General features: G+C 35.5%; 1 protein-coding gene across 2 annotated transcripts; it reads right to left on the reverse strand.

The window, feature by feature from the left end:
- Positions 1-8,249: 8,249 nt before the first annotated feature.
- Positions 8,250-20,952, reverse strand: LOC117324039. 2 transcript variants are annotated; one of them, XM_033879649.1, is made up of 8 exons: positions 20,905-20,952; positions 17,749-19,661; positions 15,929-16,042; positions 13,571-14,006; positions 12,881-13,132; positions 11,894-12,039; positions 11,358-11,463; positions 8,250-11,117 (listed from the first exon to the last, which is right to left on the reverse strand). In XM_033879649.1, the coding sequence occupies exons 2-8, from the start codon at positions 19,631-19,633 to the stop codon at positions 11,084-11,086; spliced, it is 2,973 nt and encodes a 990-aa protein (XP_033735540.1). In that variant the 5' UTR covers positions 19,634-19,661; positions 20,905-20,952; the 3' UTR covers positions 8,250-11,083. The 2 variants fall into 2 exon arrangements, with proteins under 2 accessions (XP_033735540.1, XP_033735541.1); XM_033879650.1 differs by lacking the exon at positions 20,905-20,952 and adding an exon at positions 20,530-20,725.
- Positions 20,953-25,619: the final 4,667 nt, after the last annotated feature.

Raw genomic sequence — 25,619 nt, forward strand, 5'->3', positions numbered from 1 at the left:
TAATGCCCATATATATGTTTATCCCAGAATACAACAATGTAATATCTTAATGTAATATTTGATGGATTATTTTACACCAATGTAATATATTAATGTAATATTTTTGCATATGCACTTGTGCAATATACTAAGTACCATTGTTTCATTGGCTGCAACAGTCAGTAATCTGTTGTCAACATTATAATCATAGCAGCTGATGATGTGATAAATTATTGCACAGCATTAACAAATTTAACCACACAGCTAACTATTGTTATAAAAGCAATATCCTTCCCAGTGAATGATGTCACAAATATTTATTATGCCCTAGCTTGTAAACGAAGTATGGAGGGGATATAGGATTCAGCCCATATGTACGTACCTATCTATGTTACACTTTGTTGCCAACGCTCTGCAGAGTTCATTTCTCAAGGGAATTTCCTGAAAATTTTATGAGTTTACTATGGCAACATTCCCTTATTTACTGAGTTATTGCCCTTGGTGTATTTTACACACATATAATTTTGACAGCACTCTTAAAGGTTTATTTCCCCACAGAATTCCATGAGACATGATACATGAGTTTATTATAGCAATATCTTGGAGATGTTTGTTTTTTACATTCAGCATTCCCTTATTTATATAGTTGTTGCCCTGTTAACTTTAAAACACTCAAACTTAGCTTTATCAGTGCTGTTACATGTACATTATTCTACAGAGTTTCATGAAACTTTATACATGGGTTTACTCTAGTATTATCCCCAACACTTTTGCTTTTCTTAAGCGGCACCCCTTATTTACAGAAGTATGGTAGCAGTGTACAGTAAAAATGCCAAATTCTGAAAAATATGGCACATGTTTTAGATATGTAAACATTGCAAGTTAACCTTACATATAACCTCTAATAAAGTATATATATTTGAAATCTGTACAACATTTGCAATTTTAATAGAGCTCTGAAGGATAAGTAAACTGATATTTTCTGTGATTTTTAGAGCTGTGAATACCATGGTAACAGCTTAAAAAATTCTCAAAAATTGCAAAATATTATGATATTTGACCCTAAATGGCACAATTCTCTACACAATTTTTTTTCTGAAACCTATTTAAAATTAAATATCTCTATCCCAAAGACAGAATTAATCTTGTTTGGACATATGTTGTAAATTAAGTTTTTCCGCTATCTTACCTTTTCTGTGGGCTTCCATTTTGCGCTGTAGGCAAAACTAAATTTCCTGTGTAAACACACGTTCGGAAAATCCGGATATTTAAAATCCGGAACCAATTTATTGATTTTTGTTTTAATAAATGTGAAGCCTGTATGTACTAATTCATACTGAATATACCAATTATAGTGTACAGTTATTTTTTCATTTTTTATGCATATCATAATACAGGAGTTATTTGCTTAACAAAAAAATTGCCCATGGCCAGGCTGTCTTACTGTGGTGTGCTACCTTATACATCACTTTTTTAAATTCTAATTTTACTAAAAACCCAATGAATGTCAAGAATATGTTCCGACGAACAAAATGACATATCGGGTTACTGTGTATCTTTAATAGTCACCGAGTATTGCTGATTTCCCTGAGAGGTGTATTTTGACAACTTTTTCTCCCAATCCAGTAATAAGGGGAGGTAATTTTAAAGATGAAAACTCCCATAATTCTGTATATCTCTTGAATAAAGTTGTGTTTTGAGTTGAATGTGGTACTTTGAGTCTCTTTGCATGTAATCAAGCAAAAAATACTATACAACTATCAAATTTAGCCTTGTAATATGACGTCATAGTTACCATGACGTCATCAGTAACTATGACGTCATCAGATGGTATCTATGACGTCATAAATACTCAATGGTGTCATAATAAATAACCAAATTCCTTTCCAAACCTCAGCTTAGCAACACATGCAATATTCTAACTGATAAATCATGACATGACATCCAAGATTTCAAAATGTCATGCCTATGACATCAAAGTCATCTGTTTCCACCCCGGTAATTCAGATATGTACCAATGATCATATGAAAGTGTCCGCTGATCCCATTTTATGCGGAAAATGCTATTTTTTCTGCTTTACCGAAGGAAATGACAATAATTGACAATATTGTATCAACCGTACACTCAATCAATTGAAATTACATGCTTACCATTGTATAAATAAACTGAAAATAATGGTTTCACCAAATATTTCAAAAAATAACACTTACTGTAATAGTTTCCATGGATACGGGGTAATAAATCAGGTAAAACAAACCAGAATTCAGTCTATATGGTTTGTTAGATACCAATAAGTTATTTTGGGTTTGTTATAAAACATAGAATATCTTTTCAATTTACACTGACTCATTAACATTATGCTTAATTAACCCACCCTTAAAATGGGTAGATATGCGAGTTACCTCCCTTGATTCCTCTAATATGACAAGCCAGATAATAAACAAGTTTTAGATTGTTTTTATGCATTTTTGAGCAATAATGAATTAAAATGAAGCTTAATCAAGCATAATTCAGCACAATTTCCAAAAATAACATTTTTCAGCCCTTATAAGGTAGCAGTGTACAGTAAAAATGCCAAATTCTGAAAAATATGGCACATGTTTTAGATATGTAAACATTGCAAGTTAACCTTACATATAACCTCTAATAAAGTATATATATTTGAAATCTGTACAACATTTGCAATTTTAATAGAGCTCTGAAGGATAAGTAAACTGATATTTTCTGTGATTTTTAGAGCTGTGAATACCATGGTAACAGCTTAAAAAATTCTCAAAAATTGCAAAATATTATGATATTTGACCCTAAATGGCACAATTCTCTACACAATTTTTTTTCTGAAACCTATTTAAAATTAAACATCTCTATCCCAAAGACAGAATTAATCTTGTTTGGACATATGTTGTAAATTAAGTTTTTCCGCTATCTTACCTTTTCTGTGGGCTTCCATTTTGCGCTGTAGGCAAAACTAAATTTCCTGTGTAAACACACGTTCGGAAAATCCGGATATTTAAAATCCGGAACCAATTTATTGATTTTTGTTTTAATAAATGTGAAGCCTGTATGTACTAATTCATACTGAATATACCAATTATAGTGTACAGTTATTTTTTCATTTTTTATGCATATCATAATACAGGAGTTATTTGCTTAACAAAAAAATTGCCCATGGCCAGGCTGTCTTACTGTGGTGTGCTACCTTATACATCACTTTTTTAAATTCTAATTTTACTAAAAACCCAATGAATGTCAAGAATATGTTCCGACGAACAAAATGACATATCGGGTTACTGTGTATCTTTAATAGTCACCGAGTATTGCTGATTTCCCTGAGAGGTGTATTTTGACAACTTTTTCTCCCAATCCAGTAATAAGGGGAGGTAATTTTAAAGATGAAAACTCCCATAATTCTGTATATCTCTTGAATAAAGTTGTGTTTTGAGTTGAATGTGGTACTTTGAGTCTCTTTGCATGTAATCAAGCAAAAAATACTATACAACTATCAAATTTAGCCTTGTAATATGACGTCATAGTTACCATGACGTCATCAGTAACTATGACGTCATCAGATGGTATCTATGACGTCATAAATACTCAATGGTGTCATAATAAATAACCAAATTCCTTTCCAAACCTCAGCTTAGCAACACATGCAATATTCTAACTGATAAATCATGACATGACATCCAAGATTTCAAAATGTCATGCCTATGACATCAAAGTCATCTGTTTCCACCCCGGTAATTCAGATATGTACCAATGATCATATGAAAGTGTCCGCTGATCCCATTTTATGCGGAAAATGCTATTTTTTCTGCTTTACCGAAGGAAATGACAATAATTGACAATATTGTATCAACCGTACACTCAATCAATTGAAATTACATGCTTACCATTGTATAAATAAACTGAAAATAATGGTTTCACCAAATATTTCAAAAAATAACACTTACTGTAATAGTTTCCATGGATACGGGGTAATAAATCAGGTAAAACAAACCAGAATTCAGTCTATATGGTTTGTTAGATACCAATAAGTTATTTTGGGTTTGTTATAAAACATAGAATATCTTTTCAATTTACACTGACTCATTAACATTATGCTTAATTAACCCACCCTTAAAATGGGTAGATATGCGAGTTACCTCCCTTGATTCCTCTAATATGACAAGCCAGATAATAAACAAGTTTTAGATTGTTTTTATGCATTTTTGAGCAATAATGAATCAAAATGAAGCTTAATCAAGCATAATTCAGCACAATTTCCAAAAATAACATTTTTCAGCCCTTATAAGGTAGCAGTGTACAGTAAAAATGCCAAATTCTGAAAAATATGGCACATGTTTTAGATATGTAAACATTGCCAGTTAACCTTACATATAACCTCTAATAAAGTATATATATTTGAAATCTGTACAACATTTGCAATTTTAATAGAGCTCTGAAGGATAAGTAAACTGATATTTTCTGTGATTTTTAGAGCTGTGAATACCATGGTAACAGCTTAAAAAATTCTCAAAAATTGCAAAATATTATGATATTTGACCCTAAATGGCACAATTCTCTACACAATTTTTTTTCTGAAACCTATTTAAAATTAAACATCTCTATCCCAAAGACAGAATTAATCTTGTTTGGACATATGTTGTAAATTAAGTTTTTCCGCTATCTTACCTTTTCTGTGGGCTTCCATTTTGCGCTGTAGGCAAAACTAAATTTCCTGTGTAAACACACGTTCGGAAAATCCGGATATTTAAAATCCGGAACCAATTTATTGATTTTTGTTTTAATAAATGTGAAGCCTGTATGTACTAATTCATACTGAATATACCAATTATAGTGTACAGTTATTTTTTCATTTTTTATGCATATCATAATACAGGAGTTATTTGCTTAACAAAAAAATTGCCCATGGCCAGGCTGTCTTACTGTGGTGTGCTACCTTATACATCACTTTTTTAAATTCTAATTTTACTAAAAACCCAATGAATGTCAAGAATATGTTCCGACGAACAAAATGACATATCGGGTTACTGTGTATCTTTAATAGTCACCGAGTATTGCTGATTTCCCTGAGAGGTGTATTTTGACAACTTTTTCTCCCAATCCAGTAATAAGGGGAGGTAATTTTAAAGATGAAAACTCCCATAATTCTGTATATCTCTTGAATAAAGTTGTGTTTTGAGTTGAATGTGGTACTTTGAGTCTCTTTGCATGTAATCAAGCAAAAAATACTATACAACTATCAAATTTAGCCTTGTAATATGACGTCATAGTTACCATGACGTCATCAGTAACTATGACGTCATCAGATGGTATCTATGACGTCATAAATACTCAATGGTGTCATAATAAATAACCAAATTCCTTTCCAAACCTCAGCTTAGCAACACATGCAATATTCTAACTGATAAATCATGACATGACATCCAAGATTTCAAAATGTCATGCCTATGACATCAAAGTCATCTGTTTCCACCCCGGTAATTCAGATATGTACCAATGATCATATGAAAGTGTCCGCTGATCCCATTTTATGCGGAAAATGCTATTTTTTCTGCTTTACCGAAGGAAATGACAATAATTGACAATATTGTATCAACCGTACACTCAATCAATTGAAATTACATGCTTACCATTGTATAAATAAACTGAAAATAATGGTTTCACCAAATATTTCAAAAAATAACACTTACTGTAATAGTTTCCATGGATACGGGGTAATAAATCAGGTAAAACAAACCAGAATTCAGTCTATATGGTTTGTTAGATACCAATAAGTTATTTTGGGTTTGTTATAAAACATAGAATATCTTTTCAATTTACACTGACTCATTAACATTATGCTTAATTAACCCACCCTTAAAATGGGTAGATATGCGAGTTACCTCCCTTGATTCCTCTAATATGACAAGCCAGATAATAAACAAGTTTTAGATTGTTTTTATGCATTTTTGAGCAATAATGAATCAAAATGAAGCTTAATCAAGCATAATTCAGCACAATTTCCAAAAATAACATTTTTCAGCCCTTATAAGGTAGCAGTGTACAGTAAAAATGCCAAATTCTGAAAAATATGGCACATGTTTTAGATATGTAAACATTGCAAGTTAACCTTACATATAACCTCTAATAAAGTATATATATTTGAAATCTGTACAACATTTGCAATTTTAATAGAGCTCTGAAGGATAAGTAAACTGATATTTTCTGTGATTTTTAGAGCTGTGAATACCATGGTAACAGCTTAAAAAATTCTCAAAAATTGCAAAATATTATGATATTTGACCCTAAATGGCACAATTCTCTACACAATTTTTTTTCTGAAACCTATTTAAAATTAAACATCTCTATCCCAAAGACAGAATTAATCTTGTTTGGACATATGTTGTAAATTAAGTTTTTCCGCTATCTTACCTTTTCTGTGGGCTTCCATTTTGCGCTGTAGGCAAAACTAAATTTCCTGTGTAAACACACGTTCGGAAAATCCGGATATTTAAAATCCGGAACCAATTTATTGATTTTTGTTTTAATAAATGTGAAGCCTGTATGTACTAATTCATACTGAATATACCAATTATAGTGTACAGTTATTTTTTCATTTTTTATGCATATCATAATACAGGAGTTATTTGCTTAACAAAAAAATTGCCCATGGCCAGGCTGTCTTACTGTGGTGTGCTACCTATTGTCTTTAGTTTCTTACACTCAAACTTCATCAGTGCTCAAACAAGTTTATTTCTCAACAGAATTGCTATATATAGGAGCGTTTCTCTTACAGTCATAGTCTAGTTGCCTTTTTACTATAAACATCTCAAACAGGGTTTGCTTAACTATAATGTGTTGTTTATTATGATGGGATTTGTATCATGTGATGCCTTGTTACTGTACAGTTCTAAACTGCTGTGCCAATGTTTAAAAAATATACTATTTATGGATAAGTTATTTGTAATCATTGTTATAATATTCATTTACATATATTAGCACAAGAAATCCTGTAGTAAAAGTGTGAATGTGTTTGATGATTAACTTTAAGTGCGCAAGACTTTTACATTAAAAATAATAAAACATTAAAGATTGTTTGTAATTTTAAGGTGAATATAAATCAGAGCATTATGGATGCAAGTAAATATTTAATTGGAGGACAAGGACGCCGTTTGTACTATATACCAAAGACTACTGCCTAAGATTTCAATTTTAACCCAATAAGGATTGGGTGTTTTCAATAATGTCTTGCAAATTTAACTGTAAGTATACACAGTTTTTTTCTGAACTGGAGTTATTTTATTTCTTTTCATATTCTCATCACATCACAATTTAACTCAATAGAGTGAGAAATAGGTCATACATTGATGTACACACGGCAGAGATGCTACAAATATTCACAGAGAATGTCAATATCTCGTACAAGGGAATATAAATACACACCTTATCATTTCTACCGAAGGGAGACAATTTCAAGTATTAAGTATGATTATGTATTTTATCATTGAAATGCTAGAGGAAGGGCCTAGTTTCTGCAATTTTCAATAATCATACAAGCTAAAAATGTCATCCCATAAATAACTGTACCCCTTCTCCCTAAAAGAGGAGGAACATACATGTAACTCCCATGGAAATATGTGAATCAAGAAAAACTCCCCTAGAAATATGTGAATCAAGAAAAACTCACATAGAAGTATGTGAATCAAGAAAACTCCCATAGAAATGTGAATCAAGAAAACTCCCATAGAAATATGTGAATCAAGAAAAACTCCCATATAAGTATGTGAATCAAGAAAAACTCCCATATAAGTATGTGAATCAATAAAAACTCCCATAGAAGTATGTGAATCAAGAAAACTCCCATAGAAATATGTGAATCAAGAAAAACTCCCATATAAGTATGTGAATCAAGAAAAACTCCCATATAAGTGTGTGAATCAAGAAAACTCCCATATAAGTATGTGAATCAAGAAAAACTCCCATAGAAGTATGTGAATCAAGAAGAAGAATAACTCGGATATATAGATGCTCAACACCCAGGGTAGTTATTGTAACTGTAAAATTTCTTTGCAATCAGTGAAAATAATGACACAGTAACAGGTAATAATTATGGAATATTTAGTTTCATAAAATTGGTCTACAAAAATATGTCCTTCATGGACTTGTTCGATAGAGGAACTTATGGATAGACAAGCGGATTCCTGACTATACCCTTTATCTTTGTTTTGTTGGGGGTATAATGAAGATTGATTGTCTTTGTAAAATATAAAGCATAACAGTCAGAATGATTACCAACCTTTATTTCCTCTGATATGGAAATAAGTTCTGTATACTAGCCATAAATGCTACAAACGTAAACAGACTAATAAATATACAATTACAATAACCAGCTAAGAAAACAATATTCTCTTCTAGTTTGGTTACTGTTAATGTCTAGTACAAATCTTGTTTCTGACAATTCAGCATACACAACACACCAGATCATTGGCCATATCAAACCAAAACACTTGCACCCACATGTACACAAACACCCAGCTAACCAATATTCACAACTCTGCCTCCCAGACTCTCACAACCCTCTTCAGATCACTTCTACTCACAACAACACCAAGAAAACCCAAAGATCACACCTCTCCCTGACTCTCGAACCGACATCCTGGTACAACCATGATCACACCTCTCTCCCAGAATTTCACACTCTCACACCCTTCTTCAGAAAACTTGCACCCACAACACGCAGATAAACCACACACACTCCCCTTGACACTCAAATCCACATTGACACCCATATACACCCATATTCATACCTCTCTCCCAGACATTCACACTTTCAAACTCCTAATACTTGCATTCACAACAATACCAAGACACAAAACTGCCCTTGACGCTCAAAACTATACTGACACCAAGATACACCCATGATCACACCCCTCCCTTGACACTCAACCCACACTGACGACCTGATACACCCATGATCACACCCCTCCCTTGACACTCAACCCACACTGACGACCTGATACACCCATGATCACACTCCTCCCCTTGACACTTGACCAACACTGACGACCTGATACACCCATGATCACACTCCTCCCCCTTGACACTTGACCAACACTGACGACCTGATACACCCATGATCACACCCCACCCTTGACACTCAACCCACACTGACGACCTAATACACCCATAATCACACTCCTCCCCTTGACACTTGACCAACACTGACGACCTGATACACCCATGATCACACTCCTCCCCCTTGACACTTGACCAACACTGACGACCTGATACACCCATGATCACACCCCACCCTTGACACTCAACCCACACTGACGACCTAATACACCCATAATCACACTCCTCCCCTTGACACTTGACCCACACTGACGACCTGATACACCCATGATTATACCTCTCTCCCAGACACTCGCATCCCTCTTCAGAACACTTGCATCAACAACATCCAGACACCCCACACCCACCCCTTCCAGAGGACACTTAAATTTACACCAATACTTAGATCCCCCCAGCCAACTCCCGACACAGGCATTTGACCTACACCAACATCCAGATATATCAACATTTCCACAGAAACAACGAGATACCATAACACGCTCACACACTCTCTCCCAAGACATTTGAACCCATACACTACTATTAATACCAAAATTTCTCAACACTCCTACACCCCCTTAACACTCAAACCCACATCAATACCCAGATACTCTTATTCACACACACACACATCCTCATTAACTCTCAGACACACCCTCTCCCAAACATTCACCCAAACAACTGCTCTCCCCCTCACATGTACAATGTACACTTATCCTTTATATATCTACTGGCTTCTGAATCAGTACTATAATCAACACAGTTATAAAAAATAATAGATGTGTAGCAGTGTTCATGTGTTTCAAGTTACAATATATGTACACAGCTTTCCTGACTGAAGACATCACAATTTACACCGGTATTCTAAAATCACATCTATGTATCTGTCTGGCAAGTGTCGCGGACATAAAGTAGTGCAAACAGGAAGTTCATATCTTCCATTTCCATCATATTTTATATGTTGGCCATGTTCTATACAATAAGGACATTTGTTAAGTTTTCTCAGCATGTAACATATGGCATTTTGTTTCTCAGAGGTCTTTTTGACAATGGTTACATCTACAATATCGTACAAGGAGACAAGACTTTACACAGGAAGTAGGCTTGTCGAGCATGTACAGGTAAAAATGGTCCACAGTACATATAAATCTATAGATACATCATAAGTCTGATAAACATCTCTAAGGTTTATTCTTCTCACTAAGTATCTACTGGCTCGGCAGATTAGTTGTGACACAAATGAGAGTCCTCCTCGATCAATAGTGGCGGCTGGTCAATCTTTACTGCATCACAAATATCCTTTCTGTTATGTCTGATCAATTCCCTTTTCTCAAATTGAGAATTTAGGCTAAGCAAGACAGCTAGAATAGTGCTGTAATGCATTTAAAATGCAGTTTTTGACCAGTATTCACAACCTAATTGGACATGATGTAGTGATAACCTCCTGGTATATTTAACTGTTGTAAGAGCATGACCTTGTGTTGATTCCTGGTACTACATGAAATGGTGAGTAAAATTGTTCCGTGTTCACTACCTTTGTGCATCCTATTGGACACCGAGACACTTTGGTGTACTAGTGACAATGTGATTTGATTGGATACCCAATAGGTTCTTATTGACCAGCAATAGACGGTTCCCTTGGGATTAATCTGCCAATCATGAGAACAGATAACTTTCATCTACAATTGAATCTGTATTTTCATGCAGTACTGCAGTCATCAAAACACACATTTCCTATACCAGGTATTTCTTTATTCTTATCCAGCCCCCTCCTCCCCCCCCCCCAAAAAAAATAAAAAATAATAATAAAAAAAAAAAATTGATCTGCTGCTGTAGTTATTCTGGTAAAACTTCCAGAATATTATGACATTTTCATATTAAGACCATAAAATATTGAATATTGTATGACACGTGACTATCAAACAACACTATTCTATACATTCACGTTCTTGTCTGAACATCTTTGTCCTTCTGAAGTACATCTGCTTGAGTACTGAAGAGTTTTCACAATTCCTCATCTTCATCCCTCCAATTGTCACTGAAATGAAAATATTGGAAATGTACCCCATACTGTTAATCAAAGTCATGCTATTAAAAGATCATCATCAGAATACAAACATCTATCAAAAAAATACATGTACATGTATATAACAAAGCCCCCCACCACCATTTACACTCCAGTCCCTCATACACAATCAATCATAGCCTTACTCCTACCAATAAACGTAACAACAAATAACATACAAACAGTTGTACATGAATAGAACCCAACACTCACTCATTGTCTGAACTCAGTTCTGGATTTGATCCGTCCTCATTATCATCACCATCAGAGTCCCCTCCATCTGGATCATAGTCTTCATCTTCTTGAAACTGTTTGGACACTGAATACAAAATTAATGAACAAAATCATAATTCTGTTCAACAACGTTTTATGGAGATTTTGATCGTCTTCACGGGACAATGCTAATGCCTTTATTTGAAATCTCTATCCTCTAAGGAGAAAACTTTTAATTTTGATAGAAGAAATTTAATCATAATTCAAGTGTTTCTATCATACGATGTTTGATATCAAACTTCTTCAAAAGATGTCATTTTCATACATCGTTTTCGGGACCTCATGGACATCAGTTTTTGGTCAAAAATTTTCATGCGCAAAATACATGGATAAAAGGTTTTTTTCATCATTTTCAGCCCCAAAAAGTACCTGCGCAAATTACACTTGTGTGCAAATTACACGGGTTTTTATGGTACCTGTATTCACAAAATGATCAAATTCTCTGATACAAATAAATAATGTAATTAATAACTTACACTCTTCTATGTGTTTCTCAGCATCATATTTGAGGGTGATATCGGCAGACTCTGGGTGTTCAGCTTTGTATTTCTCAATACCAGCTGCCACCGCTTTTTTCATCTCCTCGATATGGAGATCACGTGGGTTAGAATACAAATTACACCTGAAATTTATAAGATCAGTGCTTGACTCCAGTGGCTTTAAAAGTAGATTGAAGTAATGTTAACAGTCAAACTAAAGCCATATATCATAACATTTGTACTTACAGACCTTGTGGATCTCTTAACATGTTTTATCTTTAATATGACTTTTTAAAGTACAAAGTAAGTAAAGATCATTAATTACAACAGTTTTGGTAGCTCTTTTACTTCTGCCAGCAATGGGGAAAATGTAAGTATGATAGTCTGAAGTAGTTCTATGAAACTTTAATTCTAAATAGACAGACTTAGTTTAGAAGTATTTCATGTCGGGTACAAAAACCTGGCCACTCCACTATACCATAGAAATCTAGTACTGTAATTTTAGATTTACAGGCTACTAACATCAGTTCAGTTAAACTGTCGATAACTATAAGTATCCTAAGTTCGCAGAATTTTCTCCGGTTGCCAAGCAGGTACATGTATATTATAGAATTACAGTCGACTATCCTTCCCATGTGCCCCTGTCAGCCTGAGAGGAGCATGTCAGCAGGATTTAGAAAACACCATTGAGTATAATCAAATTTAAAATTATAATTGTTCCTTTTCATGATAGAATTAACCCTTTTTTTCCAGAAAGGTCAAGATCACTTGGTCACTTAAAAATGACAGTTCTGTGCAGAGCATGTCCACTCTATTAGTCACACAATGACGAGGATTCGTCCGTTTATGAGAAGATGATCTCTGTTGATTATCAGGGTAAGGGGTCAAAGATCAATATCAATATTATTACTTAGGGTAGTAATTAGATGCTATATACTTCTCTGAGCCAGATTAATGCCAAATACTCATGAAAAGTTCACATACTTTTCTTCGTCATCATCATCAAAATGGTCATAATCTTCAACTGGTTCACGACATATGTAACACTGAGATGCTCCACAGGTACAGGTCATCTTGTTACAACCATACTCCTTAAAGAACCTTTTCTGACACCTATGGCATTGACGAAGCATAGCTTCTGACACACAGGTCTCTATATATGTCCTCATATTTGTTTCTCCTTGTCTTTCTATCTCATTACATCCCAGGGGAACATGATTTGGCTCCCTGCAGAGTCTGAAACAAACAGAGGAGTGCTACCTATAAAAATTATTATGAATAGAAACTTCAATACAATATGTCAAACATTTTATTGTGAAGCTGACTCCATAATACACAATACCACAGGATTCCTCGAGAAATATGATACTTATATCTACAGGATTCCTTGAGACACTCTGGGTTAAGACACATATCTACAGGATTCCTTGAGACACTCTGAGTTTAGACACTTACCTACAGGATTCCTCGAGACACTCTGGGTTAAGACACATATCTACAGGATTCCTCATGGCACTCTGAGTTTAGACACTTACCTACAGGATTCCTTGAGAAACAACGGTAAGACACTTACCTACAGGATTCCTTGAGACACTACAGTAAGACACTTACCTACAGGATTCCTTGAGACACTACAGTAAGACACTTACCTACAGGATTCCTTGAGACACTTACCTACAGGATTCCTTGAGACACTTTGGGTTAAGACACTTGAACACTTTATCATCAGGATTAGAGATGATGGTGGCAAAGCTACAGAATGGACAGCTGACCAGGTCTGGTATGGCTGCCTGTTTCACTTCCTCCTCCTGCATTCTCCTCAACAAGATGGAGAACATGTTTGGAGACATGACTTCCTGTAGCACAGAAAGTGGAAACTGGTATTTACAGTTGTCAGTGAAACAAGGAAACACACACTGTCCATCGCCAATGGCAACCTCTGATGACCTTTTGATACAGTCCTTGCAGAAAAGATGACCATCCTGACAAGAGGCCATGTCCTCAATTAAACATTCATTGTCATAGCAACAGCCACATTCAAGAAGCTCTTCATTTTCTTTAGCTTGCAATCTCCTTAATTCTTTCAATTTCTTTTCCTCTTCCAGATGTTCTAATAAAAGAATAAGCATGATATTGATGTTCCTTTTACTGATATGAAGAATATTTATATTGATTATCTACAAATACATGTAGGTAAACATTCCACCCCAATACACTAGGCCATATCTTATCCCTGTATATTTTCAATCGCCACTGTTTCTAATATAAGAGGGAGCAATTCTGTTTTTTTGTCCACAATAATGTACCCCAGTTTGCTGAACTATAAGCATGAATTTTTTCATTTTGTTCAATTTATGAGATCATAGATCCAATGGAGCAGTCTTTGAATTGTTCATAAAAGTTTCACATTAAAGCAATTAACCTTGTGATCAATTGGATTTGTGATCTCATAAACTAAACAAAATAAATGGTTAATTACTAACAAACGAATATTCATTCCTTTAGTAGAGTCCTATTGTGAAGGAACCCATTATTTGAGTTTGAAGTCAGCAAAACAACAAACTGATTCACAGATCTTTGATAACTTTCACCATCAGAGTACTAATGTCACTTTGAGGATTGCAAAGCTGACACTCAATATATACCTCAATGTATATAGCTTTACCGGTCATTTGTCTGATAAAGGTGACATTTGTCTGATGACGGTGACATTTGTCTGATGAAAGTGACATTTGTCTGATGAAGGTTACATTTGTCTGATGAAAGTGACATTTGTCTGATGACGGTGACATTTGTCTGATGGTGACATTTGTCAGATGATAGCAACATTTGTCTGATGAAGGCAACATTTGTCTGATAAAGGTTACATTTGTCTGATGAAAGTGACATTTGTCTGATGACGGTGACATTTGTCTGATGAAGGTGACATTTGTCTGATGACGGTGACATTTGTCTGATGAAGGTGACATTTCTCTGATGAAGTGACATTTGTCAGATGATGGCAACATTTGTCTGATAAAGGTTACATTTGTCTGATGAAAGTGACATTTGTCAGATGATGGCAACATTTGTCTGATGAAGGCGACATTTGTCTGATGAAGAGGAAATTTGTCTGATGAAGTGACATTTGTCAGATGATGGCAACATTTGTCTGATAAAGGTTACATTTGTCTGATGAAAGTGACATTTGTCTGATGAAGTGATCTTTGTCTGATGAAGGTGAAATTTGTCTAATGAATGACATTTGTCTGATGAAGGCAACATTTGTCTGATGAAGGCAACATTTGTCTGATGAAGGCAATATTTGTCTGACATGGTGGCAACATGTGTCTGATGATGGCAATATTTGTCTGATGAAAGTGACATTTGTCTGATGAAGTGACATTTGTCTGATGAAGTGACATTTGTCAGATGAAGGTGACATTTGTCAGATGATGGCAACATTTGTCTGATGAAAGTGACATTTTTCTGATGAAGTGACATTTATCTGATGAAGTGACATTTATCTGATGAAGTGACATTTGTCTGATGAAGTGACATTTGTCAGATGAAGGTGACATTTGTCAGATGATGGCAACATTTGTCTGATGAAAGTGACATTTGGCTGATGATGGCATCATTTGTCTGATGAAGGTGACATCTGACTGAGGAAGGTAACATCTGACTGCAGACAGAGGAGACATTTGGCTGATGAAGGTGGCATTTGTCTCACAGTCTGATGAAGGTGACCGTTGTTCATGAAAACATCATACAAACAATGTAAATTTCCAACTGACTGAAATTTGTTTCATACAAAATCTTATTTAGATATTGTAAAAGTGGAGAGATGGACACAAACATGTTGTATGGACAGGCAGGTGGATTTAAACATGTATGGTAGGATAAATAGATGAACCATTATATAATTAGAAAGCATTCAGTGACTGCTCCATAATTTTGATTCTGAAGGAGACCAAGATGACATGTCTTTGTTTGTCTGTAAAACTGACACACATGTGCAAAATCCAACAAATTTCTGGGTCAAATTTTCACCTAGAATTTCTTCTTTGTAAGCAACAAACATTTTCTCGAAGAAGAAAAATTCATCAGGTTCTTCGGGCAGTGGTTCCTCTGGTCTAGGATAATGTTTAAACTTCACGGAATCTTCTGAAATGACATAAAACCACAAAAATCTTAATTACAAGTATTAATCTGGTACCAGGGAAACGATTTTATCCTGCAACTGCCACCACATTGTCGGAATACACCACCATATATATTTTTGCTGTATATGGCAGTGACGGAAAACAGCTGTATTTTGGAATCTTAGCATGTGCGTCAATTCGACTAGTCTACTTCCAAGTGAAACAATGTTCAAAAGGTGAACATATCTGGATTATTGTTGATACTGTTTCACTTCAAACTGATTATTTTTTATGACTGTTGCAGGATAAAAAGAATACATGGTCAGTGTCTAAAAATATAAGCTGTATTTTTTGCTCGGGACAGAAAGACAAGAGTGGCTCGCCAAGGCTCTCCACTTTTGTCTTTCCTTACACTCGCCAAAATACAGTGTATATTTAAAACACTGACCATGTATTTATTCTCTTTCACTCTTCCCTGACTTATTTTTTTGTCTTTCTTGTTTGTAGAACGTTTATGTTCATGACCGAGGGAAAATGACCTCCAGACAAGTCTGTCAAAATGTCTAACATCTGGTTTGGGGCCAGAAGTAACTTTGACAAAACAAGTTAGGAAGACAAGATTACAGAGAACATGGCACATTACATCCTGATTTACTGGTATATAGAGAACACAGCTTATGATCAGGTCCAGGTAAACGACCGAGTAGTAAGTTGTTGGTCAGTAAAACCCATTACTGGTACAATAATTTGTAATAAACAGATATTCGAATGCAAGGAAAGTACTAAATGAACAGAGCAATACATTTGAAACAATCTTGTTTATCTATAGCAAGCACTGGTATATATTGTAGTTCTTGGGTGGAAGTCTCATTTGTGTTTATAATACTGTATAACCTAATTAGGACTATATATGTACCCATTGGCAAGTGAAAGACAGGCTTGACCAAGTGACCATGGGGGTAGTAATATTATCTCTTCAAATAAAATGGAATAGATATTTATAGAGAAGATATCTGAAGATTCCGTGATTTCTTAAAGACATATGTTGTATAGGAGAAGATTAAGTTTCAATGATAGAATCATGACAAAGACATACATTGTAGCAAAATTTTGTTTGATTCCTCATGTCCATCAAGCAGCTACATTGTGTATGGCTAATGGGAATCTCGATCAATCTTATAAATAACTACACTAATGACGGCCCTGCCCCTCAGTATCCATAGATATAACAGCCCCACCTGTACAAATTTTAACCCCTGAGGATGATCAGATACCAACTATGGTTAATATACATGTATTGGTCGTGTTTGTAAAGGGATATAAGTTGCCAACACTGACCTCTGTATATCTTTAAAACTTTTTTCTTATGTTACCCATGAAATTCACAATATTTCAAGGTATTCTTGAGAAGAAACTGATGTTTAGAAATATTTTTTTCAGAACTATTAAACAAGACAGCCAAGAATAAGAAAGAACAATGGTGACATTAAACTTAACTAACAGAACAGTTTCAATGTTTAAATATTTCTTATTGCTATATTAAATCCTAACAGATATACATCCTGGCCCCTGTAAAGTTAAGGAATGTGCTGATGTCAAGGAACATTGATGAAACGCCTAAGTTATGTAATTATAAACACAAATGTATAAAGATAACTCACAATTCACAGTTTCTGAGCTTAGATTATTACCAAATTTGTCCATAATTTAGACAGACTTATAAATTACCTGGAAGGTCCTTAACCCATTCCAGTATTTTCTCTTTGCTGGCTGCATAGTGGAATTTGTTTTTTATCATTACATGCAGCAGAAATCCTTTCTTTAGTTCCCTAAAATCATTCCTGATCTGAACCTGTGTATGTTGTCTGTAGTTCTCGCCCATTAACTTGCTGTTATCTCCAAATGTCACACATGGGTCTGGAAACTTTAACAAAAAGTCCTTCAAGTCAAAAGTCATGTTTTCAATTTGTTCTTTTATTGTCTCTTTCTGCTTCTCCTTCATGACATCGGAGTACTTGGGGTAATCCCTGTTTTCAAACATGGCCCATGCAAGGTTTTTCACACGGTCTCTGTCTTCTTGTCGTTTCTCCAACTCATTGTAAAGATAAGTCGGATCACAGTCAGGAAACACTTCCTTCAGCTCGTCCACCTCATCCCCTATGTTGTAAGCAATCCTACTTGCCATGGGTACTGTGTCATCCATGGAGCTTGCATTGCTATTCCCAATACTAGGTGTACTGCTGGTCGGCACAATTCTCATCAATTCCTCAATTACCAACTGGATTCGATTCCTTTGATGATTGTGAGCCTCCAAGTAGGCATATATCTCATCAGGATTCATATCAGGTAACACTTTGGCCACTATTCTCATGTCTCTGTACAGAGGGTCCTGGTGGAGGGCTGGGTCATCAGGTAGTGTGTCCGCCCGAGCTAGCCTTGTCACAGTTCGACCTTGTAGATAGCTGACTACCAGATCAACCCTGTTGGGCTGATTTTCTCTTTCCTGTAACAACTTAAACACTTCATTGGGGTTAGCCCCTGGTAAGACCTCAGTTACCCTCTGGACATCTGCTGCAAAATCTTGACGAGTGGACAGTAGTGAACTATAATGCTTTGTCAGAAGTTGACTGACCACTCTATCCACCCTGTCCACTCTTTCCCCCTCAGATAGTAACAACTGGTGAATCTCATTGGCCGACAGAGGCAGGGCAGACATGTTAGCCATAGACTTGTCGATAACAGACACAAAATCTTCCATGAAGGAGGAGGGAGTCTGTCCCAACTGTGTTGAAGAAGAAGTTAACGCTTGTCCAGCTTCCTCCAGAATGTCATTGGTCACCAGGTCAACACGGTTTGGGTTACCTCTGTGTTCTTTCAGTTTGTTATAGATCAGATCAGCATCAACTCCATCAACAATTCCTGCTATGAGTTCAGCATCTTGTAACACTGATGGGATTTTTGTAAGAGTTGGTACTACAGGCAAGTCATTTTTGGTGTCCTCACTAGACACATTTTCTGTCCCTGACCCTTCTGTGACCTCACCAGAAACATTTTCTGTCCCTGACCCTTCTGTGACCTCACTAGACACATTTTCTGTCCTTGACCCTTCTGTGACCTCATCAGCTTCGGTATCTTTTCCCTCTAGGTTATACTCCTGTGTACCACTGACTGTAGACTCATCCACAGCCTCCAACCTCTCGGTGACTTCATCATTGCCATTTTGTTTTTCGTTTTCTCCCTCTAAATTATACTCCTGTGTACATGTACCACTGACTGTAGAATCTTCCACAACCCCTGACCCCTCGGTGACCTCATCAATGCCATTACTTTTCTCAAGATTGTACTCCTGTGTACCATTCATGGTAGAATTCACTGAATTCTTGGTGGCTGCCTCATTCTCATTACTTTTACTTTCTACCACTCCCTCTAAATTATACTCTACTGTATCTGACCGTTTCAGACTATGCCCATCTCCATCAGCTGTGACCTCTGACCTCAGGGTATGATTGCTTTCCTCAGTTTCAAGTCGAGGGCATTTTGAAGGTGGTTCGTCACATGATTCCTCTGAGACTAAACCAGCATTAGTATCACCCTCTTTTCCTTTAGCTGCCATATTGATCTTTCACTTGATTAAACCAACTCTGTAAGAAAACAATGCAAGAAGGTTAAACAAAATCGCTATATTAATTATTATGATAATCAATTTGTTACATGTCTGAGAAAACTATTCCTTATGTGATATTGGTCTATGTTTATCTGTTACTCCTTGTAAGGCAGTTTAAAATGATAGGCCTATAGAATGAATTTACAACAAACCTTTATAGGCCTATAGAATGAATTTACAACAAACCTTTATAAGTATTTGAAAACATGAACCAAATTAAATAGCTTTATACATTTGTATAAGGAACGGGTATGTGTGGCTTGTACATAGTGTTAAATACGGTCTCTGTCAGTCAGCTGATGGAGCATGCATATTTGGCTCATGAGGTAGAGCTTATCAAGCTGGAGACCCGGGTTCGATTCCTGCTGGGGCACTCGGCAGGAATGTGTTTTTCCCTGTTCACACATCTTTATTGATTCACCCAGAGACATATATATATACATTGTATAGCCTATGTCTCTGATTCACCACATGCTTTAAAGTTGATAGTTTACCTCATAGGACTTTAATACACTGTCCCCACAGGGATTTGGCACAATAATACTAACATATGTACATGTACATATGAATATGGACCGTGGGTTTGGAATTTGTGACAAGTCTCTGTTACTCCCCTAATAATGTATATTATTGCTGGTCTAGGGGGGATAACTCCGTGAGAAACATGACATCGATCGTGGTCAACTTGTCATGTTTTGATTTTAAACATAACCCCGATCTCCGTGCTCCAAGACACACAGTTATGGTTATGTAATTAATTTTCATCATCCATGTCACGTATACTGACAGTACAATCAACAATGTTATATGCCCTGTGAGGACCACTGATTAGACAAAAATATTACCTTCACCGATGTAAGCCTCTAACCTGTTCATCACATTTATAAAATTAAAGCTTAGACAAGAAAGATTTTCGCCATTACAAGGCAAATATGCAAGCTCGTCTCCTCCTCAGAGCTGTCAGCTATACAACAAATGGATACTGAACAGTATAAGCCTAAAATATGAAAAACTTGCTTCTATCAGCAATTATTGATGTAGGACTATAGGCGGAGTCACATTAGGAGGTAGCAGGATTCAACACGAACTGTTGACATATAAGCTGAATGCTTACATGAAGCGTGGGGCATATCTACAATCTGATCTCCCATTATTACATCAAAATAGTCAACATGACCATTGACCAGTGGATTGACCACCATCATGGCATTAAAGCTCACCTGTTGGACGTGTTTACAAAACCGAAGTGAAACCAAGAAAGATAACCGCCATTGTACTGATTAAATTAGTAATTTTAGGTAGCACACCACCAACAAGCATTAACTTCGAAAGGTCGTTCATGTTAAAACGAGATGGATTTTAAAACACGATAGTATTTCTTAACACGTTAAAGACATTTAGGCTACGCATTCAACATAAACTTAAACACGTTCCCTAAAGCTATTTTTAACACGTGTAATTTTGTTACTTAGCATTTAACACGTTAAATAATCAAACAAAGAAACAATACTGTTATCGTGTTGCTAATGGTTGTGATGCTGACACGAAAGACACACTTGAACAAAGATGCCACATTTATTCATTTTATAGATATTCATATTAATACATTTTAAACCCTTTTTACGTCTTTTGAGATACTACTTGGAAAGTTATGGTGTGATAAAGAGAACACCAGTATTAAAATTGAATTTGATCTATTTTAGAATGATTGCGAAACAAGTTCTACCAACATATATTAATCGCTCTTGTTGGCCATGATTAAAGCGCGCGAGCGGTCTTACTGTGGGTGTATAATAGCCGTATAATATTCTTTTGGTCCCGATATGACGCGACAGGTGGCGTTACTGGTCAAGATGAAGTATGTGATTGGTCAATGTAGCGGTAAATGCAAAATGCAGATATGCAGTTAAAAACGAAACAAAGTTAAGATTGAATGCAAGCTGAATAAGTGGATGTATCTTTTCAAATGACACATTAATAAAATTATATTCCTGAATCAAATGCAGTCTTATTATCACCAAAAATGATTCAAACTGATATAACTTTTTTTATCCGTGCTGAAACGCACTAGTTCGTTAATGTATTTCAACAACGGTTTTGCCATATTGAAAATATTTGTAAAAATGTGTCGAAAGTGGTACATTGTAAGTGTTTTACGAAAACTGTAGTATGTGTTGAACAGATGAACTTTAGACAAAATTTACAGGTCATATATTCTTCCTTTATTAGAATATTGCTGTGAGGTATGGGACGGATGTACTCACGGTGATGCGGATAATTTAGAAAAACTCCAGCTAGAGTCCATTCGTATACTTACTGGATTACCTTCTTATACAAGTAGGGAATCATTATATTCTGAGAGTGCACTAGAACCATTAACAAATAGAAGGAAAAGGAGAAAATTACAGCTTTTCTACAAAATTCACGCTAATCTAACGCCGAACTACCTTACAGCTTTACTTCCTGCTACGGTTTCGCAAAATATACAATATAACCTCCGTAATGCTAACAACTACTGTTTACCTAATTTTCGACTTCACCTTGCTAACACTTCTCCCCCCCCCCCCCCCCCCCCCCTCTACTATTCGACTTTTGAACAACTTAGAACCTAACATAAGACAGAGCATGTCAGTCTCAGTATTCAAAGACACTTTTCGTAAGCTTAATGACATAAGTATTCCTATTTATTATTTGATTGGGGACAGGAAAACTAATATTTTGCATGCCAGATTAAGATGTAGATCGAGTACTCTAAATTACGACTTATTTCATGCTAATTTGATTGTTAAATGAGTTCATTCCACTAGACCTGCAACTTATATTACATGGAAGTCCTGCTTTAACAAAAGAAAACGAAAAAATATGTCTGCACACTCAGCAATATATTCGTGATACAAACATATTTTGATTTCTGTATCTCACCCCGCACTATTCTTCTCCCTCTATTACTCCCTCCCTATCAGCTCTCTTTCTCTTCCTTTTAGTCAAATATGCCACTTTAATGATATATATGTATATACATGTATACTATATAACTAACGACAGCGTCTTTGATCTTTCTCGATTCATATGGCATTTGTGAAATGGATATATCAGAAGGAAAGGAAAGACAACGATGAAAGCAAAACATGGCATGAGATATGATGAACATTGAACAGCTGAAAGTATGGAATAGTGTAATGTCAACAAATGTCAGCTGAGTCGAGAAAGATCACTCACTCTGTCTAAAAATAATATTTTAAAACTTTCTTGTTAAAAATGTTCTAATTATTCTTCAAAAATTGTAAATTAAATTGTAAATGAAGGAGACTTCTAAATTCTCTTCCTCCGTTTCCCTCTTATTATCACCCTATCTCTACTCATATTTTCAAAGATAAAATTACTTTATGTAAATTCTAATGTCATCTTGTGTAAATATTTGTGTTGTATACTGTTTTTGGGAAAGGGCTTTATATAAGTTGGAAAACTTTTGCCCGATCCCTTTGTATATTTATGATACAATAAAATATGTTTAAATTAAACAGCGGTTTTACATTATAACCACCAGCATTAAACTATGCCGTTTATCTTTTTCAAAGATATTTCTTGTTTATATATTAATCCTAACGATCTGTCGATATGAAAGGCGGCATAGAAATCAAAACACATTTATACACATACAATATTACTGCGGTAAACGATTGTAGTGGATTGTAATTATTAAAAAAAAATGAAAAGGTTTTTTTTTCTCACAAAGAATACTTAATAGTGTGTTTATATTTGCCAGTTGTACAATTACTGTTCTCAACATTGCCATGGCAGCGGCCACGATTGACGAATTTCCGTAAACTGCATTTATAGCCTGGTTTGGTTTATTATTGTTTGACGTCCTATCGATAAATAAGGTCCATTAAGATCGACCTCCCGTGCGTGCGACATGCATGCGTGTGGTGAGTGCGTATGTATGTTTCGGGAGGCTGCGGTATGTTCGTGTTAGGTCTCCTTATGATAGTCAGAAACTTTTGCAGACTTATAGTGCTATCTCACTGTAGCATACTGCCGAAAACACCCTGCTGAAATCCACTCTCATTGTACTTACAACGGGCAAACCAGTCGCACCACTCCCAAAATGCTGAGCGCTAAGCAGGGGTAGCAATTACTTTTTAAAGACTCCGGTATGTCTCGGCCAGGGGACAGATGCCAAAGCATTCCTCACCGTGGCGAACGCTCAGCTAAAGGCATTTTCAAGGGACACATTAAGAAGAAGAAAGTTGTTAAAGATTTAGTCTCCTCTTACGGGCATACAATGGGGACAGTTTGTACAATTCTCACGACAAACCTGAGAGGGCCTGGTATATTGCGTGATGCTGTTTTGCATAATCTCGCCAATTTTTCAAATATGACAAAACTAGCTAATCACTGAACAAAATACAGACATCGTGTCAGTGATTGCAGACACATATATCTTGAAACAGGTCTGTATGGTCTAATAGGTCTAATGTTAACAGTACCTAGCATTATTTATATATATGGTTCCTGTGACGTAGCATTGAAATTGGCTTAATGCGAGTTTTAAGAGGAATCTATTTCGAAGGTCAAAGACATAATAGGAAGAAGAAAAATTCAGTACTTTTTACCTGCTCGACAAACACCATGTCCGTGAAGGATCTCAGTACTGGAACTGGAGAACATTTTTAAATTTTCAAACATATTCGAACCTTTTTAGCATTCATATATTTTGAAAAAAAACACTCGGTACCAAAGTCGGTTACATTTTGGGATAAATCTTGGGACAAGACATTGAAAATGGAGTCATTTGGGTCATATAACACCGTCACGGTTATCATATAAAAGTACATAATGTGTAGTATTGTTTCGGTGTATCCTTTTAGCATGCTGAAAGTTTCAGTTTCAGTAAGAATCGGATAGCTCTAGACGACTGACGGTAGTTGAGGTCTTACTGATTACCAGGTAAGTGTAATACATATGGTAATGATTTTATTGTCTAACCTGCCTAGTTGATTATATTAAATGCGTGTTTTTATATAGATATGTGTTTAAATTGGACTATTGTCTTTGTGTTTTATTGTGCTAATCATAACGTGTGAATTGTTATTATTGTGTAATGGTATCAAGGATTAGTTTATAGTGTGTATGGTGAAACAAGTAAGAGTAGATACCTTTGTCTTTTATCTGTTTATAGTTTGTATGACGGAACAGGTAAAAGTGGTGTCTTTGTCTTTTATCTGTTTGTAGTGTGTATGACGGAACAGGTAAAAGTGGTGTCTTTGTCTTTTATCTGTTTATAGTTTGTATGACGGAACAGGTAAAAGTGGTGTCTTTGTCTTTTATCTGTTTGTAGTGTGTATGACGGAACAGGTAAAAGTGGTGTCTTTGTCTTTTATCTGTTTATAGTTTGTATGACGGAACAGGTAAGAGTGGATGTCTTTGTCTTTTTATGTTTTTGTAGTGTGTATGATGGAAGAAGGGAGAGTGGATGTCTTTTTTATGTTTTTTTTTCAATTTACATACTATTACTATTGAATTAAATTGAAACTGCAACGGACAGGATTTTTGTGCTGGTGGATAGCATATCTTTGTAATTACAAATGTATCATTTTATATTTACTATCTGTTCCAGGTGATATGACTATTTGATACACATTGACTTGTTTATGTAAATCCACAGGCTATATGAGCATCCTGACAAATAAATATCAGTGAGAAGACAAGTACAAATCAATGCAGGTCAGTGATTTTATAAATGCAGTGATCGTGCTTTGATTTACCTTTCAAAATGACACTCCTGTTTTTCATTATAATTTCAAATATAATCAGGACTTGTAGAACAACGTTTATATCAGGACAAATATTGTACACCACAAGTCTCTCTCGTCTGTTCGTACACAATCTTCAAGCATAGGTACGTTCCCTCTGATCCCTAGATGTACATATT

Source organism: Pecten maximus, chromosome 3 (assembly GCF_902652985.1).
Source record: "Pecten maximus chromosome 3, xPecMax1.1, whole genome shotgun sequence".
Classification (NCBI taxonomy): Eukaryota; Metazoa; Mollusca; class Bivalvia; order Pectinida; family Pectinidae; genus Pecten; species Pecten maximus.

Excerpts from the sequence above, each read along its gene's own strand:
- LOC117324039 (XM_033879649.1), bottom strand. The coding sequence starts at position 19,633 with ATGGCAGCTAAAGGAAAAGAGGGTGATACTAATGCTGGTTTAGTCTCA. Across the intron at positions 14,007-15,928 it reads TTACAAAGAAGAAATTCTAG|AACATCTGGAAGAGGAAAAG; the intron begins GTGAAAATTTGA and ends TTCTTTTATTAG. Across the intron at positions 12,040-12,880 it reads GATGATGATGACGAAGAAAA|GTGTAATTTGTATTCTAACC; the intron begins GTATGTGAACTT and ends TATAAATTTCAG.